This window comes from Loxodonta africana, chromosome 5 (genome assembly GCF_030014295.1).
Source record: "Loxodonta africana isolate mLoxAfr1 chromosome 5, mLoxAfr1.hap2, whole genome shotgun sequence".
Taxonomy (NCBI): domain Eukaryota; kingdom Metazoa; phylum Chordata; class Mammalia; order Proboscidea; family Elephantidae; genus Loxodonta; species Loxodonta africana.
Window position 1 is genome coordinate 108807341 of NC_087346.1, and position 18116 is coordinate 108825456.

General features: G+C 38.2%; 1 protein-coding gene across 1 annotated transcript in view; it reads left to right on the forward strand.

Moving 5' to 3' along the window:
- The window catches only part of CORIN (corin, serine peptidase), a 321033-nt gene that overhangs the window by 251367 nt on the left and 51550 nt on the right, over window positions 1-18116 (forward strand). The window contains exons 11-14 of the mRNA XM_023555029.2: window positions 7707-7938; window positions 11756-11901; window positions 12667-12774; window positions 17191-17304. Of these exons, the coding sequence (XP_023410797.2) occupies window positions 7707-7938; window positions 11756-11901; window positions 12667-12774; window positions 17191-17304 (600 nt within the window). The remainder of the gene's footprint in view (window positions 1-7706; window positions 7939-11755; window positions 11902-12666; window positions 12775-17190; window positions 17305-18116) is intronic.

The window sequence follows — 18116 nt, forward strand, 5'->3', positions numbered from 1 at the left end:
TAGAAAAGAGACATTTTCTCGTGAAAATGACCATCATTTCGTACATGATTTCCAGGGGCTTTCAGACATAACATGTTCTTGTCATGTCAATTACTTAACAGTCCTTTCTTGAGATTGAGTTTAACAAATTTTGATGTCAGATTTTGAAAGGTGAAATATCATTGAGGCTCCATCAGGGTCATTTTTTAATTAAATTTATAAAACTTCGTCTATGTCCAGGACACTGTGCTAGGCACTGGCATCAAACTTGATTTCAAGCACAGTGCCAGTCTTGGGGCGGCCAAACGTCTTCACATGTTTGTGGTGAGATCGCCCTCTAGTGGCAGTCCTAAATTAGGATCATGAGTGAGTCTAATGCTTAAGATGAAAAAGTTTATTGATATCATAAATCGTAGAATTTGGGTTTGACAGGTATCTTGAGAGTTTATCTTACTTAGCACTCTGTGAAGCATTCCTTATGAAGGTGTAAAACACAAGATTCAATCAACCTTAACACATTCAATAAAGATTTCCAGACTAATATATGACTGTATCTTAATCTTTTCATCTCCCTTAGCTCTGGAACACTTAGAGGTTATATCTGATCCCAAATCAAAAGCCATATGTTCTCCATAGATCCAAAGAGAGAAAAAGTATCCATGTATTATGTTCTATTAATCATCTAAATGAAATATACTGATTAAAAAGTTAACCTTGATGAGTGGTAGAAGGAGAGAAAGGAAGCGTCTGCAAAGAAAAATGATAGCACCAAAAATCTGTGTGAATAATTACATTTGTGTAAAAGTATAAGTATATTAAATACATTAGGAAAAAATATAGACATAGAGCCACATCTACTGACTTGCAAGATGAATGTGATAAATAATTAAGCAACAAAGGCAAATCGAAGAGCAATAGTAATAGTACAATTCTACTTTGGTAAAAAAGAAACAAATAAAAATCCCTATTTATGTATGTGGGGAGCCCGGGTGGCATAATGGTTACGCACTTGGCTGCTAATCAAAAGGTCAGCCATTGGAACTCATACTTGATCCTTTAGAGAAAGAATTGACAGTCTGCCTCTGTAAAGATTTGCAGCCTTGGAAGCCCTATGGGGCAGTCCTACTTTGCCATATAGGGTCGCTATGAATCAGAATCAGCTTGACAGTGATAGTTATGGGTTTTTTTTTTTTTTTAATCTATGTAAGTAAATGCTAGTATGTATAAACATGAGGAAGTGACAGGTAAGGAAGGATACATGCCTGTGTGTTGGCTTTGATGGGAGGTGAGAGAAAGGGGAGTGGGCAGATGGTGAACTTTTTCTTTATATATCTTCATTTTTTTTTAATCGTACTTTAGGTGAAAGTTTAGAGCTCAAGTTAATTTCTCATACAAAAGTTTATACACATATTGTTATGTGACCCTAGTTGCAATCCATATAATGTAACAGCACACTCTCCCTTTCCACCCCGGATTTCCCATGTCCATTCAACTGGCTCCTCTCCTTTCTGCCTTCTCATCTCGCCTCCAGACAGGAGCTGCTTGTTTAGTCTCGTGTATCTATTTGAACTAAGAAGCACACTCTTCACGAGCATTGTTTTATGTTTCATAATCCAGTCTAATCCTTGTTCGAAGAGTTGGCCTCGGGAATGGTTTTAGTTCTGGGTTAACAGAGAGTCTGTGGGCTATGTCTTTGGGGGTTCTTCTAGTCTCAGTCAGACAAGCCTGGTCTTTTTCCTAGAATTTGAGTTCTGCACCACACTTTTCTCCTGTTCCATCAGCGACTCTCTGTTGTGTTCCCTGTCAGGGCAGTCATTGGTGGTAGCCAGGCACTATCTAGTTCTGATCTCAGGCCGATGGAGTCTCTGGTTTATGTGGCCCTTTTGTCTCTTGGGCTAATATTTAACTTGTGTCTTTGGTGTTCTTCAGTCTCCTTTGCTGTAAGTGGGTTGGGACCAATTGATGGATCTTACTTAGACAGTCTTGTACTTCAGGATAGATCTTGAAATGTTCTTTTTGATGATGAATGCAACACCATTCCTCTTCAAGTTGCCATTCCCAGCATAGTAGACCATATGATTGTCCAATTCAAAATGGCCAATATTTCAGCTCGCTAATGCCTTTTTTTTTTTTAATGCCTAGGATACCAATGTTTATGTGTTCCATTTCATTTTTGACCGTTTCCAATTTTCCTAGATTTATACTTTGTATATTCCATGTTATTATTATTAATGGATGTTTACAGCTTTTTCTTGTCATTTTAAGTCATGCTACATCAGCAAATGTAGGTCCCGAAAGCTTGACTCCATTCAGGTCATTAAGGTCAACTCTACTTTGAGGAGGCAGCTCTTCCCCAGTCATATTGTGAGTGCCTTCCAACCTGGGGGGCTTGTCTTCTGTCACTATATCAGAGAATGTTCTGCTGCCATTCATAAGGTTTTCACTGGCTAATTCTTTTCAGAAGTAGACTGCCAGGTCTTTCTTCCTAGTCTATCTTAGTCTGGAAGCTCACCTGAAACCTGTCTGCCATGGGTGACCCTGTTGATATCAGAATACCAGTGGCATAATTTTCAGCAACACAGCAACACTCAAGCCCCCACAGTAAGACAAACTGACAGACACATGGGGGTTTCAGTGTTTTAGTTTTGATTTATTTTTGTGACTTCCATATCTGGGTTGATATCTGGTTATTCTGTTCTGTGTTCTCATCTTGGATTGTTATCTGTTGTTATTGATTCTCTAACTGGAGAACTTCTGTTAGTATTTCTTATAATTTTGTTTTGATTTTTACATATTCCCTTAACTTCTATTTACCTGAAAATGCCCTAATTTCACCATGATATCTGAGAGACAGTTTTGCTGGATATGTAATTCTTGGTTGGCAATTTTTTTCTTTCAAGGCTTTATATATGTCATCCCATTGCCTTCTTGCCTGCATGGTTTCTGCTGAGTAGTCAGAGTTTAGTCTTATTGACTCTTCTTTGTAGATGACTTTTTATTTATCCTAGCTGCTCTTAAAATTTTCTTTTTCTTTTGTTTTGGCAAGTTTGATTATAATATGTCTTAGTGACTTTCTTTTGGGATCTACTCTGTGTGGGGTTCGATATCATCATGTTTTTCATGATATCAGGGACGTTTTCTGTCAACAAACTTTCAACAATTCTCTCTTTGTTTTCTTTTATCCCCCCCATTCTGGTACTCCAGTCACTTGTAGGTTATTCCTCTTGATAGAGTCCCACATAATTCCTATGGTTTATTTATTTCTTAAAATTCTTTTATCTGATTTTTCCTCAAATAAATTGGTGTCAAGTGCTTTATCTTCAACCTCACTAATTCAAACTTCCATTTCCTCAGTTTTACTCCTATAACTTTCTATTGAGCTGTCTAATTCTGAAATTTTATTGTTAATCTTTTGGATTTCTATTTGCTGTCTCTCTATAGATTCTTGCAATCTGTTAAGTTTGTCATTTTGGTCTTGTATAACCCTCTTAAATTCCTCTACTGCTTCATCTGTGTGTTCCTTGGCTATGTCTGCATTTTGCCTGTTCTCCTTCCTGATCTCTTAAAGAGCTCTGTATATTAATTTTTTTAACTCTACCTCTGGTAATTCTACTACTTTATCTTCCTGTTGAAAGTTTCTTGATTCTTTGTTTTGGGCAATTGCTGAAGCCATTATGATCTGCCTCTTTATGTGATTTAATATTGACTGTATCTCCAAGCTATCAGTAAGTTATATTTATTTTATGTTTTCTTGCTGTGGCCTAGCTTCTTGTTTTGTTTTCTTTTGATACGCCCAAATAGGCTGGTCATGTGAGCTACATTGATTATTGGCATCTTTGAAGCTCTCACATCCTGTCACCAGGTGATTAGAGCTGCTACTAGGTATGTAAGCCCAGGAGTCCGTTTACTTTTCTTGTGTGCATTCAGCTTAGGTGTCCAGTTGTTGGTCACTGAGTGTGTGGTACAGGCTCTCACATGCAGTCCTAGACAGATAGAGCTATGTAGAGATGATTGGAGCAGGCACAGGTATCTGGCTGCTGTAGGGGGTTGTGTGCTGAGCAAGGTAGGGGGCTGTCAGCTGCCCCTGAGTGCCTGGGTAGAAGGTGTGTCCCTGTTCCCTAGAGCACATAGATGGGTGGGTTTTGTTGCTGGACTTTGGGCACCCAATGCTGTTGGGTGTAAGGACTGGAAGGCACCACTTATTTTTGGACACCTGTCTTGGTTGGCTAGGTGGAATGGGTGGAGCCATCAGTCCTCAGGCCCTTAATGTAGGTAGATGAGGACCCCATTTAATGGGTAGGGTGGCGTCAAATGTCACGAATCTTCCACTTCTCAGCTGTTGCAGTTGAAAATAGGCTTCAGATATGCACCCTGTTGCTAATGAGGGCCTATGCTGTTGAGATAGGCCAACGCAGGTCTAGGCAGGGGTGAAAGGCATTCAAAGTCCGTGGACCCCTTATGCCTGTGCCTAGGCAAAGGGGCTATGCCTGCTCTGAGGTCCCGGTTTAGGGGAGCTGGAAAATTATTTTTTCCAATTTTGTTATTTGTGAATTTGTTCCCTCTCCAAAGCTGGGAGAATGGCTCAGGGCAAGTGGTGGGTCCCACTCTCGCCCAGGGGTCGAGGCAGTTGCTGAAGCCAGACTAGGACTGGAGCAGAGTGGGGAGGGGGAGGGTAAATGGGAGAGGTACTTCCCAGAGGCAGAAGGGTTTTTTTTGATCCAGCATGGTAGGTTAGACACTTGCACTTAACTTTTGCAGATCCAGTGCTGCCTTCCCTGGTTCTGAATGCCTGTGTAAACTCTCTGCTGCTCATTTTCTCCCAGTGTAGAAGATGTGTCCCAAGTGGTACTGCCTGCCTCAGCCCATGTGTGCCGGCCGATCCAACCTGCAGTGTGCCAGCCAGGTCAGGTCTGGCAAATCCTTGCTGCTTCTGAACTGTCTCTCCCTTCCCCTGCCACGCAATCCAACTCCTTAACTTTGTCTTTGATGTTTAGGGCTCCTAGATTGTCACATATAATGGATTCACTTGTTTTTTTCAGGTTTTTGTTGTAAAAGGGAGCACAGGAAGTTTCTGACTACTCTGCCATCTTGACCCTGCATCTGTGTTGTTTTTATTGTTGCGAGGAACATGTGTTCTTTTGTAATTTGAAAACATATGATATTTAAATGCTACTTTTCTCTCAAAATTGAAGGAAAATTATAAACTGAACCAACACAATACCTCCTCTGTCTCCTTAACCTCAAGATTACGCCAACTTTATAGTGTTACATCTTCCCCAGGAAAGAGAGTCATATTTGACTTGGTGTATAACACTTTTAATCTGGCCACCTTCAGGCTTCTTTTAGACATAATATCTGAGAAGCCCTCAGATACTTTTAATTGAAAAGTAGTCTCAGAGCTATTTTATTATTTCACCCTATTGCCTGTTGCTAATCTATTTGCATACCATTTCTTAGCCAAATAGTTAAGTTTAATTTGAATAATTATTTTTAATAAGGCATGAAGTCTTTGGCCTGCCTGGACTAACTCTACTGAGACACTTGCTTGATTACCTCTTTCACTTCTGGGAATGTGGCACATCTACCTCAGGGAACCCAGAGGCAACAGGAAATCTCTTTGCCACATTCCCTCAAACCGATTCAGACCCCATTTATCTTTGTAAGACTTGCTGAGCCTCCCTTGCTCCACCTTGTCCCTTTGGGCTCCTAGCATTTTGTTTAATACCACTATCCTAGCCTCTTCATGGAACTGCTGGGTGGTGCAAATGTTTACTAACTGAAAGATTGATGGTTCAACCCCACCCAGAGGTGCCTCAGATTAAAAGCCTGATGATCTGCTTCTGAAAGTTCACAGCCTTGAAAACCCTATGGAGCAGTTCTACTCTGGAACACATGGGGTCACTAGGAGTTGGAATTGACTCAATGGCAAGTGGTGGTGGGTGGTAGCCTCTTCACATTATACTGCAGTTACCCACACATGTGTCTTTCTTCCTACCAAGATTGTGGAGTTCTTCAATGGTAGGGATTGTAGTTTTTATTATTTTTGCACTTCCATTGCCTAGAATAGTACCTGACATATTTTTGTTCCTCCTTCTTTCATTCTGACGTTGTGCTGGGTGCAGATTTTGAGATAAAGAGATAAAGTCTCATTTCTCAAAAAATCTCTGAATTGTATGGAAGAGACAAGTAAATGAAGAATACAAGTAGCAAGCAATGAGTGTATGACAGTAAAATGCCTAACATACTATGGCTCTCAGAAGAGACAAACATAACTCTTACTAGGAGGGGTGTGAGGAGAGTGGTTAGCCAGGAAGTCTTCTTGGAAGAGGGATTTATACTGAGTCCTGCAAGTCAAAGAGGGGTTAGCTTGCTGGAGAGAATGGAAAAGGACCATTCTAGGCAGTGGGTTCTGGATGTAACTGGCATCAAGAAACATGGCCACATTTGAAGGGGTGATTACAAGTATGCCAAGAAAAAAAGGAAGAGCAAACAGGATGCATGAAGGCATACAATTCTTAAAATACCTAGTGTCACCAAGGAACAGTATTCAGTGCAACAGAGATGCTGCTGGCAAGATGACTATAGGTAATGAGCTTGGCAATTTAGACTGTATTTGGATTGTGAAATAGCCTTGAATGCCATGTGTCATGGACTGAATTGTGTCCCCCAAAGATATATGTCAACTTGGCTAGGCCATGATTCCTGGTATTGCGATTGTCCATCATTTTGTGATCTGATGTGATTTTCCTATGTGTTGTAAATCCTACCTCACTGACGTTAATGAGGTAGGATAGGCAGCAGTTATGTTAATAAGGCAGGACTTAATCTACAAGATTAGGTTGTGTCTAAAGCCAATCTCTTTTGAGATATAAAAAAGAAGTGAGCAGAGAGACAGGGGGACCTCATACCACCAAGAAACAAAAGCCAGGAGAACTATGCATCCTAACTAGGGGATTGATGACAAGAACCTCCCTCCAGAGCTGACAGAGACAGAAAGACTTTCCCTGGAGCTGACACCCTGAATTTGGACTTGTAGCCTACTAGAGTTTGAGAGAATAAATTTCTCTTTGTTAAAATCATCCACTTGTGGTATTTCTGTTACAGCAGCACTAGATAACCGAGACACCATGCTAAAGAGTTTGGATTGTATCTCACTGGCGAGTGGTGTCCAAACTCGGCCTCCTCTTGCTCTGAAATTTTATAGCCTTAATTTAATTTCACTGATCAACAATAAAGCATGTAGACAAGAGTCATCTAATTGCCTGTTTAACCAAACACACTGATTTTTTAAAAATGACTGCAAAGATGATAGGAGGTATACTAGTTTAGAAGGAATCAATAAATCAGAAGAAGAAAGTGAATTGAAGTGAATAAAGGGTATCATAAAAGCAAGTCACTTTCAGATAAGCTGTGCCAAAGGAAAAAATGAGAGCAAACTTTCCAAAATGTGCCTGCTGGGCCCTGTGCTAGCAGTTCTATACACAGGGGTGAGTCTTAGTTTGCTAGCAGCTTCATATTATTCAGAGATGAATCTTGGTTTTGTTAAGGCACTTCACTGAAAATTTCTTTTGTTATTACCAGAGAAATGTTATATACTACTTGCATTCTAGTCTTAGCTACTTTAAAGAAGGAAGGTAAGGTAGACTTCAATTTTGTCAGTTTTTAAACAAATGTTTTACCGTGAAATTTAAAATGCATATATATCTGTATGTGCATTGTCTTGCTAGGTCAATGTGAACCAATTACACTGGAACTCTGCATGAATTTGCCTTACAACCACACAATTTATCCAAATTACCTTGGCCACAGGACTCAGAAGGAAGCATCCATCAGCTGGGAGTCCTCTCTTTTCCCTGCGCTTGTCCAAACCAACTGTTACAAATACCTCATGTTTTTTGCTTGTACCATCTTGGTACCAAAGTGTGATGTGAATACAAGCCAACGTATCCCTCCTTGCAGGTAAGGTAACAGCGTCTCTCCCATGCATCCTCATTTTGCTTCAGGGAGAACCAAGGGTTTGAGGACTTGGTTGAGTTAAGGCAAAGAAATATTGCTAAGGAACTCCATATTTAACAAATGATGTATTTAAAAGATAAATAAGATTTTGCTATTCAAATTCCAAACAAAAGAGATACGAACTGTTTTTGATAATAGTTCTTGCACTCTAATCAAGTAAAATCAAACGTGTTTCATTTTGGTGGATTGGAAGCATTTTTTAGAAAAGTGAGTTAGCAGAAAAGGTATATCTGCCTCTTTCGCTGGCAACATCAATGTGTTCAAAATGCCTCATTCTGATAACACAAATTATAGGTATTACACAGAGAGCTCCACGATACCAACCTAACACAGATTGAATATTGCTGACATTTTTCTGCCTGTTTGAATGAAATAAGGTACAGCGTTTCAAGAGTATAGCTTGGACTTTGGATATGAATGATATCCTAGTGGTTATGATCACCGTCTGGAGTCTACTGTCTGAGTTCAAGTCCTGCCTCTTCACTAGCTGCAGTGTAGCCTTGGGCAAATTCCTTAGTCTCTCTCAGCCTCAGTTTTTTCACCTGTAAAATGCAACACTATTCACAATAGCCAAAAGATAGACACAGCCTAAATGTCCATCAACAGGTGAAGGGATAAACAAGATGTGGTATATACATACAATGGAATATTACTCAGCCATAAACATAAATGAAATCCTGATGCATGCCACGACATGGACGAACCTCAAAAATAGCATGCCGAGTGAAGCCAAACACCAGGACAAATATTGTATGATCTAAGTCATAAGAAATATCTAGAAGAGGCAAGTCTATATAGAGACCTAAGTTTATTGGTGATTACCAGGGGCTGGTGGAGAGACGGACTCATTGCTTGGGGAACACTGAGCTTCTGTTAAGAATGATGGAAACGTTTGGAAACAGCGGTGCTGGTTGCACAACGAGATGAACGTAATTAATGTTGCTGAATTGTACATGTAAAAAATGTTGTAATGGCAAATGTTTTGTTGCATAAATATTTAGCACAATAGAAAAAAAAAATCCCCCCGCCCTGGACAAAAAATAAGGATAGCATGGTTTTCGGATTGGGTTGTTGTGAGATTAAATGAATGTGTGTACCTGTAAAGTACTTCCCATTGATTTTAAACCCCAAATAAACGATAGCTATGAGGATTTTGATAGATAAGACAGAACACGAGGGTTTAGTGGCAGTTTTGTCTCTCTGTATGCCCTGTGCTAGGGGTTATAGACAGAGAACTTGGCGTGTGCATCATGAATATCAGAGGTGGGCTGCTGCTGTCTTCAGGGCTGTTTTCCATCAAGTGGCGCATGTACAGATGTGCTTGCCTAAATATGAATGGTAACTGCAGAAACCATATGTTAGGATCAGAAATCATCTACAGCTTTAAGGAGAAGCAATAATACCAACATAGCAGACAGATGGAAAACGGTATATTATACATTGAATATCAAATCGGTGACAAGGTAGACGCATCTACAGAGTCAGGAGAGGAAACAATAAAATTGCAGAATGACTTGGGGAACTGAATAAATTCTATACAGAAAGAAAAAATGTAACATTGGCTTGTGCAAAAATAATTCTGAAAATTTCTATTAAGGACTTTTTTAATTAGTAATAAAACATCTACCAGTTTATGTTAAAAGTTATTTTCTAGTCTCATTCCACTGTGGCTAAGCAATGTCAGTAAGAGCGGACAGTTCATTTTAATAGTAGTTTCCAAGTTCTTATATTTGACTTTTTCTCCCATATATATAAATTTTCCCTAAGGTAGTATTCTCTGGAATAAGTTTATATATCCAGATATAATTTAGAATTTCAGGGCTTAACTTTCATATTATAATGCCTAAAATGAATCTGATCTTGAAACACTATTCAATCAATATTTTGGTGGATTTCTTTTAGATACTTTAGTTTGTGTCTTAGGTGTATATACTCATTTTTTAATGAATTTTTTCTGATATTTGTTTATAAGAAAAAGTGATATTATGGCAATAATAATATGCTAACAAGTCATGAAGCAATACATGGTTGCTTTTGCCAAGCCTGTTTATTGATCTTAAAATTTAGTTTTTAAGATATGAGTCTGAAAAAAAATCCAACATTATAAAAAAAAAACCAACCAGTTGCCCTTGAGTCAGCTCGACTCATGGTGACCCTATGTGCACTAGAGTAGGATTTTCAATGGCTGATTTTTCAGAAATAGCTCACCATGCCTTTCTTCTGAGGCATCTCTCAGTGGACTTAAACCTCCAATCTCTTGGTGGACAGCCAAGCAATTTAACCATTTGCACCACTCTGGGGCTCTGTTGAGCCCTTAAAGTATGCTAAATACATTAGGGTCCTTCTGCTGTCTCATGCTCACAATAACCTTTTGAGGGAGGCACGGACCATCAGAGCGGCTGCCTATGACTGAGTACTGCCCAGATTATGGTGAGAATGGTTCCCCTGGAGTTGTAGTGCTGGATATTGTTATTTTCATTTTATAGAAAAATAAAAAATGGCAGAGTGAGATACTATGCAGTTTTCCATATAAGTAACGTATCATATAATCAAATTAGAATATCAGTAGTAATTGAACTATATACATGTTTTATAAATCTTCAACAAAACTATTTGGTCCATTAGACAGTTATTTATATAACTGAACTTTCCATTTTTTTGCAAATCTAACATGAGAAAGCCATGATTTCATCTTCCCACCCCAAATTTCTAAGCTAATCCAGCATCCAGTTATGCTCTGCCTTGACTCCAGACCTAAACTTGGAGCTGACCTTGAAACTTCTCCATTTTATTCTTAAGTTTTTTTCCCTCCCAGTTTGTGACTAGACTAGAGCTGACTTTTCTGGAAGACCTGCCCCACTGTATCTCAAAAATAAGAACCCGATTGAGATTAAGTTGTAGTTTAAAATCTAAAAATTTGAAAGGAAACAAGAAATTTGCCTAGGAACTTAGGTCATTTGTAATGACTTCATTAGGTCATTAAAAAAACCAAAATGACTATGTAACTAATTTCATTGAATATGTTGAGGGAAAACCATCTTTTTCCCCTCATAGAAAGTGAAATCTTTGGTGAGATCTGTTGATACTGTGATTTAAAAATATTCTGGGTACAAATGAGATACCACACATGAAAGCAGCCAGCACAATGTGTAGTATAGCTTAGCTTTTTAAAAAAATGTAAACCCCAAACTTTATTTTAACCAACTTGAGCTCATCATAGATAGGTTTGGGAGAAGTACTGAGCTTTTCAACAATATTGGTCTAAGTTAAAGAAGGGGAAGCAATATATTAAGGAAACTAGGGTGGCACACTCTCATGGCTGGTCACCTGAAGGAGCGACCTCTTTGGATAAAGGTGTTGGGTAGCTTCTGTGACCCTCGGTGGCAGATCATCCAAAATGTTATTGAGGACTTCCTTGCTTGTAACAAATGGGCTAGAGAATCTGCTGCAAAGACAGAAGAGAATGAGGAAGGCAAAGTAGAGAAGGGAAATTGTGTTCTGCCAACTTCCCTCTCTCCATCGCTGCAATGAAGTTCCTTATAGTGAAGGGACGTTGCTGGAATGTATTCTTTTTGAGGAGGTATTACTTGTTTTGGTTTTTCAAATGACTATTATATATGTACATCTCTCTACATATATTTGTATACACACATCACATACACCACAGTCCCACAGAATTAAAACCCTACATACATTACTAACATACCTCTCAGAAGTAGCCTTTTCTGCTTCTAATATTTTGTCTTCCTGGCTCTTTTAGAGCACTGTGTGAGTACTCCAAAGAACGCTGCGAGTCTGTTCTTGGGATTGTGGGCCTACAGTGGCCTGAAGACACAGATTGCAATCAATTTCCAGAGGAAGATTCAGATAATCAAACCTGCCTAATGCCTGATGAAGATGTGGAAGGTTACTTTTTAAATTAATTACAGTGGGGTATCTATCATGGATGAACATGTCAGCTACCTTTTGAAGTCTCACTTTTTCCAATTTAGTTGACAATCAGGTTGTATAAGTGAGTGAATCTATGAATTGATTACAGTGAAGAATCTGGGGCTCATCTGTTAACTATTTTCATCAATTTAAAAATAAATTGCAAAAATGAATTTAATATTCCAGACATTTCCCATATTGACCACATTTAACTCATAGAGTCCATTATCCATGAATGCTGCTTTCATACTAGGGGTCCTGAAGGTAATGGGTGAACATTAAACCTTGTTTCTTCAAGTGCAAAGTATTCAGGGACCTTGGCAACACAGGATCATTGAGAAATGGAATTGGGACCTGCCCACCAGGTGAAAGGACTGGAACAGAGAAATGATTTTGACATATTGAGAGCTGCTTGGTAGTTAGAAGCATTGACTCCACGGGTTATTTCAAGTTTGGACAATTGTTAGGTTGTCCATTTGGAAAGATAATTAATTACTGGGAAGAATAAATGCACTAAACAGCTGACCTAGAGAGATAATGTCAAAGTTGGAGAAAGATACTGATAAGCAGAGGGAAGAAAGCCAAGTTAACTTCGGCTGCTTCAGCTTTTTGGAGGACCAGCCTTATCTTTAGTAATAGCTTCTGGACACATTCCACATGTAAATTGATGGATTAGCTGACCTTTCTGAGTTTTCTGCCCATTGAGAGTAATACGGCCCACATGATATATGTTTTTAACAGAGTGCTCACCTAGTCACTTCAAGTGCCGCTCAGGACGGTGCGTTCTGGCTTCCAGAAGATGTGATGGCCAAGCTGACTGTGATGATGACAGTGATGAAGAAAACTGTGGTAGGTACATCGGATGGCACTTACCTTGAATGTACAGTAATACCTGGTTATGGATTACATGTAAAAAAATCTAAACCGGTCACTGGTAGTGATGAGGATTGAATGCCATTTTTTTTTTTACTTCTTAAATTATCTAACTGCAAGGCATAAATTTGGTAAGTATTTTTGTCTGTTAACTCATTGATGTTTCCTAAATTACACTTCCATTGATGATGCACGTGCAAACAGTTAAAAGAGAAGCACTTCACAAAGGTAAGAATTGTTTTTATTATTAGAGATTCTAAAGCAGTTATCCTGTTTTAAAATAAGAATAAGATATTCAGCGTCTTTGCAAACGGTTCCTGAGTTGTTAAATAGGCATCTAGATACACAAAGACAGAGTTCAGGCTTTGATGTTCAAATTTAATTGGGATTCATTGTCATGCCCTCTCTGATTTCATCTCTGTCGGCAAAGGATAAAACTTTTCCTGACGTTTCTGCCATTGAGCTTCAAAATTACCAGTGGAAAGGTCAGAAGTGCCAATGGTAATTTAAGTGGAGCTAATTCCCATTTTATCTGCCTGCAATCCTTTATACTTGCAACCTCAGCATGTGGCAGGGAATAAAATAGAACGATATTCTTTTCTAAACAATATTCGGGAGTAAAGCAAAATGACTGAAGGGCTATCTAAGGAATAGTTCGGTTGTGATTCTTTAGGTTGTTCTGCTTCAAAGATACATACTTTCGGTCATTGAATGCACATAAGGCAATACATCTTTTGAAATTATTTCATTCTTTTGGCCTTTGAGATATGAAATATTGCCTTGCTCCCCAAAATGAATTTTCTGTAGTAGACATTGCCCTTCTGGTCTAGACAAAATGTCAAGGGCAATCAACTGAAATCCTATCAGTGACGACAAATACGGACAAGTGCATCTGCTAGAAATTGTAGTCATCAGAATGATGGCACAATGACCAGGGTAATTTTGTTACGGAAGAACATATGGTGTTTTGGGAGCCTTAGAAGCTACTGTTGTCTGCTTATTTGTGGTCTTTGTGTAAAGATATAAATCAGAACTCATTGACTATCCCCTATATAAGTGACTTATTGAGAAACAATTGGATTTATTCACTAAACTATGACTTTGATGGGTTATGGTATTCTGAGATGCAACTTAAAATGGATCATATGAGATGGTTCAAAGAGTTTACATGATACTCTATTGGAGAGACCAGACCTAGATTTTCAGTAGGGGACTAAATATTTGAGCATATCAAAGCTTAGTTTAAAAAAACAGCTTCTACCAATAATAAAAAGTCTGAGTTCTAGAGTATATCCTGCAAAAAAAGAAATTCAAAGCACATAAATGAGTTTTGGTTAAGTTTCCAATTAAGTAATGAGTTTTCATCAGTGTTTCAATCACACAAAGGCACATTGGGAATGATAGAAAACATCATTTGATCTCTGTCAAACACTCAAAATGTTAACGGCACTGTTGAGAACTCTAGTAAGGAAACTTAAAAGTGGGTAAGCTATTATATGTTTGGAGTTAAATCAATTGCTCTGAGTAGCAATTTTTGAGAAAACTCTCATTAAGTTCTTTAAAGCTACCGATAATAGTAAACTCACATACATTCCCCTTTGGAATGCAAACATTTTGAATGGGCATGTCCCATGCTGGGGGGGCAAGGGGAGGGCCAGGACATTTCAAACCAAATAAGGAAGTCACAGCATCCATTTCCTACTTAACCTACTTGCTCAGTTTATCTGTTTCCGTGTGTGGTTTGGCATATCACCTGGTAATGCAAATATCAGCTCCAACAAAATGTTTTTTCAACCAAGCTTCATGTCTTTCTAATTTATTCTGTCCATTGTGACATTGAATGCACTTAACTGCTTGGGTTTTACTGCCCTCCATGGCCCAGCTTCTGCCAAATGGCATGGTGTATGCATCCCTCAGAGAGCATGGGAAAGAGGTCATAACAATCCAAGGTGCCATCCAGCTCCAGGCTACTTATCTGTCCACAAACCACACCTCTTACTAGGAGAGGAGGAAAGAAAACGGCATGATTCCTTCTGACTATTCACAAGGCACCCCTCCTGGGAGAATGGAGAAAAACTTGAACCTTTGAAATGAGCTGATGAAAGACTATAACAAATACAACTTCTGGGGCATAAGCCCTTCTAAATTGCATCCTCATTAATAATAATGATAATAGTAAGAGATGATATTTTTATTCACTATCTATCCACTTTTCATACACTAGTTTTATTTTTTATAACAACATTGCAGTGTTGGTATTATGATCACTATTTTATGAGTGGAGAAACTGAAGTTTAGGGAAGTTAAATAAACTGCCCCAAGTCATAGTCCAAGGAACAATCCAGTTGGAATCCAGGTGCAGGTCCTTAGTTGCAGACCTCCGTAAAGTGAGAAGATGCATGGAGGAAGAGATGAACATAGCTTTAGAGTCAGGCACCTGGATCTGAATCTAGCTGTACATCTCACAAGCTGTGTGACCTTGGGTACAGTAATTAAATTCTCTGAGCCTCAGAAGTTCTGGGGGGCTGCAGATGCTCAAGAGTGGTAATTGTCACATTATTTAGGGCAGAACTCTGGCTCTCCCTCATATCTCCAGCCACCTGAGGGACTATCATTGTCATAATGTCCCAGATGATATCTGTGTTTCCAAGCTAGTTGAAAGCTCCAAATCATATCCCCATGAGTTCCTGTAATAGGTGTGTTAGGTCCTTGGACCTAAGACCATTCCAGATGTACAACTAGTGAAGAACTATATTTATTTCCTAAAGCTTTTAAAAACTGTAAATCTCATTTTAGGTAATAATACAAATTTTTCTTTTGCTGACTTAATTTGGTGACTTTTCATTGGAAAAAAAAATTTTTTTTAAAAAACAAAGAATTCTTATGATAGGTTCCAAGGAACTCGAGTTAATTGTCTATGAAATTTCTCTAATTTCTTTGTAGTAGATCAGATGATAAATAGCAGTTTTTTTTTTTTTTTTTTAGAAACTCCTTTTCTAAGCACTGCTTTGAATTTCACTCGCTTTAAACTGAATTATCTTTTCCTGGAAATGAGAGACTTTTTGTCCCTTACATGAAATGAAATTCCATTTAAAACACTCATGCATTGAGGGCCTGCTGAGTGCTAGTTGCTCTTCTAGGTAGGGAGATGAAGGGAGTCAAAGAATAGTGCCATGTGGTCTCTGCCCTCTCAGACCTGCCAGGCTAGTGAGGGTAGTGGATCCTACTGGAGGGACTAGACTGCATCAGGCTATTGGTAAGCCCTGCATTTGAATCACATGGCATTTATGAAGTTCATCAGAACTACTTACTTTTGGCAGGCAAATTATAGTTTAAGTGTAGACTTAACTGTTGTTAAAAACCAAACCTGGTGCCGTTGAGTCAATTCTGACTCATAGCAACCCTATAAGACAGAGTAGGACTGTCCTGTAGGGTTTCCAAAGAGCAGCTGGTGGATTCAAACTGCTGACCTTTTGGTTAGCGGTCCAGCTCTTAACCACTGCGCCACCAGGACTCTTTATTGTTATTTATTTATTTACTAGCTGCCATCAAATCACCTCCCACTCATGGCAACCTTATGTACAACATAACAAAACATTACCTGTTTCTGCGCCATCTTCATGATCAATGATATGGTTGAATCTATTGTGCTACTGTGGTGTTAATCCATCTCACTGAACGTTTCCCTCATTTTCACTCATCCTCTGCTTTACTAAATGTGATGTTCTTTTCTAGCGATAGACTTATAGCCCTGCCCAGATCTTATGAAAATTACGTTCATTTTTCACATTAATTGATAAAGTTTCTAACCTTAGATATATGACTTCCATAAAGTAGTAGATTTCTCACTTGGTTCTTAAACCAGTCTTGCAAGTATCTGGCATAGAAGGAGGCTCTTTGGATAAACATATAGTTGGCCTCCCCTCCCTATTTGTTGACTGAAGCTACATTTTAAGAATATGCATTTAGTTCACTAGATTTTGGCATATTTGCTTAAAAGCACAACTCATCATTTTATAGAAAATTGTTATGTGTCGGCAAATTGACTCAGAACACAAAAGGAATAGCTAAAGATGCACATTAATGTGTAGTTGCTTTTGCGTTTTCTTCCATTTCCTGTATGTCACTTTTGATCTTCTATTAGGGCAGCCATACTATTTGTACTGCAGTACGGAGATTATTGAGTATTTCTACTTTCAAAATTGCATTATTCATGGTTTCCAAAAAAAAAAAAAAAAACCACTGCCGTCGAGTTGATTCATGGTTTAGAGGAGTCAAAATGCTTTAAGAGAAATCATGTCTTTATGCTGTAGTTTTTCTACATTGTTTGATCAAATTAATCATCATTTCACCTCCACATCTATTGTAAATAAGCTTTTCCTCTGCCTCCAGGTTGTAAAGAAAGAGATCTTTGGGAATGTCCATCTAGTAAGCAATGTTTGAAGCATACAGTGATCTGTGATGGATTCCCAGATTGCCCTGATAACATGGATGAAAAAAATTGCTGTAAGTGCTTACGTGAATTTGTCAACACATTTTAATTTTAAACATAAATCCCCTCTCACTTTGAATACAAGCTAGGGATTTGTATGTTGTAGCTTTTAATATGTTTTACCTTTTGACCAAAATATTCACCTGTAAGAGTATATGTTAAAAAAGCAATCAAAGGTGTGTAAAAATATATGCAAGGTCTTATTATAGCATATTTATAACATGGAAAAAATTAAAAATACCCAGATATCCAAAAATAGAGGACATTTGTTATACAACCATAAAATGAAATAATATGCAAACACTAAAAATTAAGTTAAAAAAACCTGGTGCTGTCGAGTCAATTCCAACTCACAGTGACACTATAGGACAGAGTAGAACTGCCCCATGGGGTTCCCAAGGGGCAGTTGGTGGATTCTAACTGCCGATTTCTTGGTTAGCAGCTGAGCTGTTAACCGCTGTGCCACCATGGCTCCTGGGTTCATTATATGTTATAGGTCCAGTGAAACAAAATATAAAACATTATGTGTGCTATTATTTTGAGTTTTTAAAGTACTTATATTTACATATGAAAGAAATAAGAAGGTCATAATAAAAAAATTATGGTTATAATCTCAGGGTGGTAGAATTAATAAATTTTTGTGTTTTTCTGTCTTCTCTAAATTTTATAAATGAATAGCGATTACTTTTGGAATCAGAAAATAAGTTATTTTATTTCTTAAGATGTTTTATCTACAAGTAACAGAAAACCCAACTCAAACTGGCTTAAACAATGAAGACATTTATTACCTGTTATTATAATACATGTAACATAGGTCTTATACTAT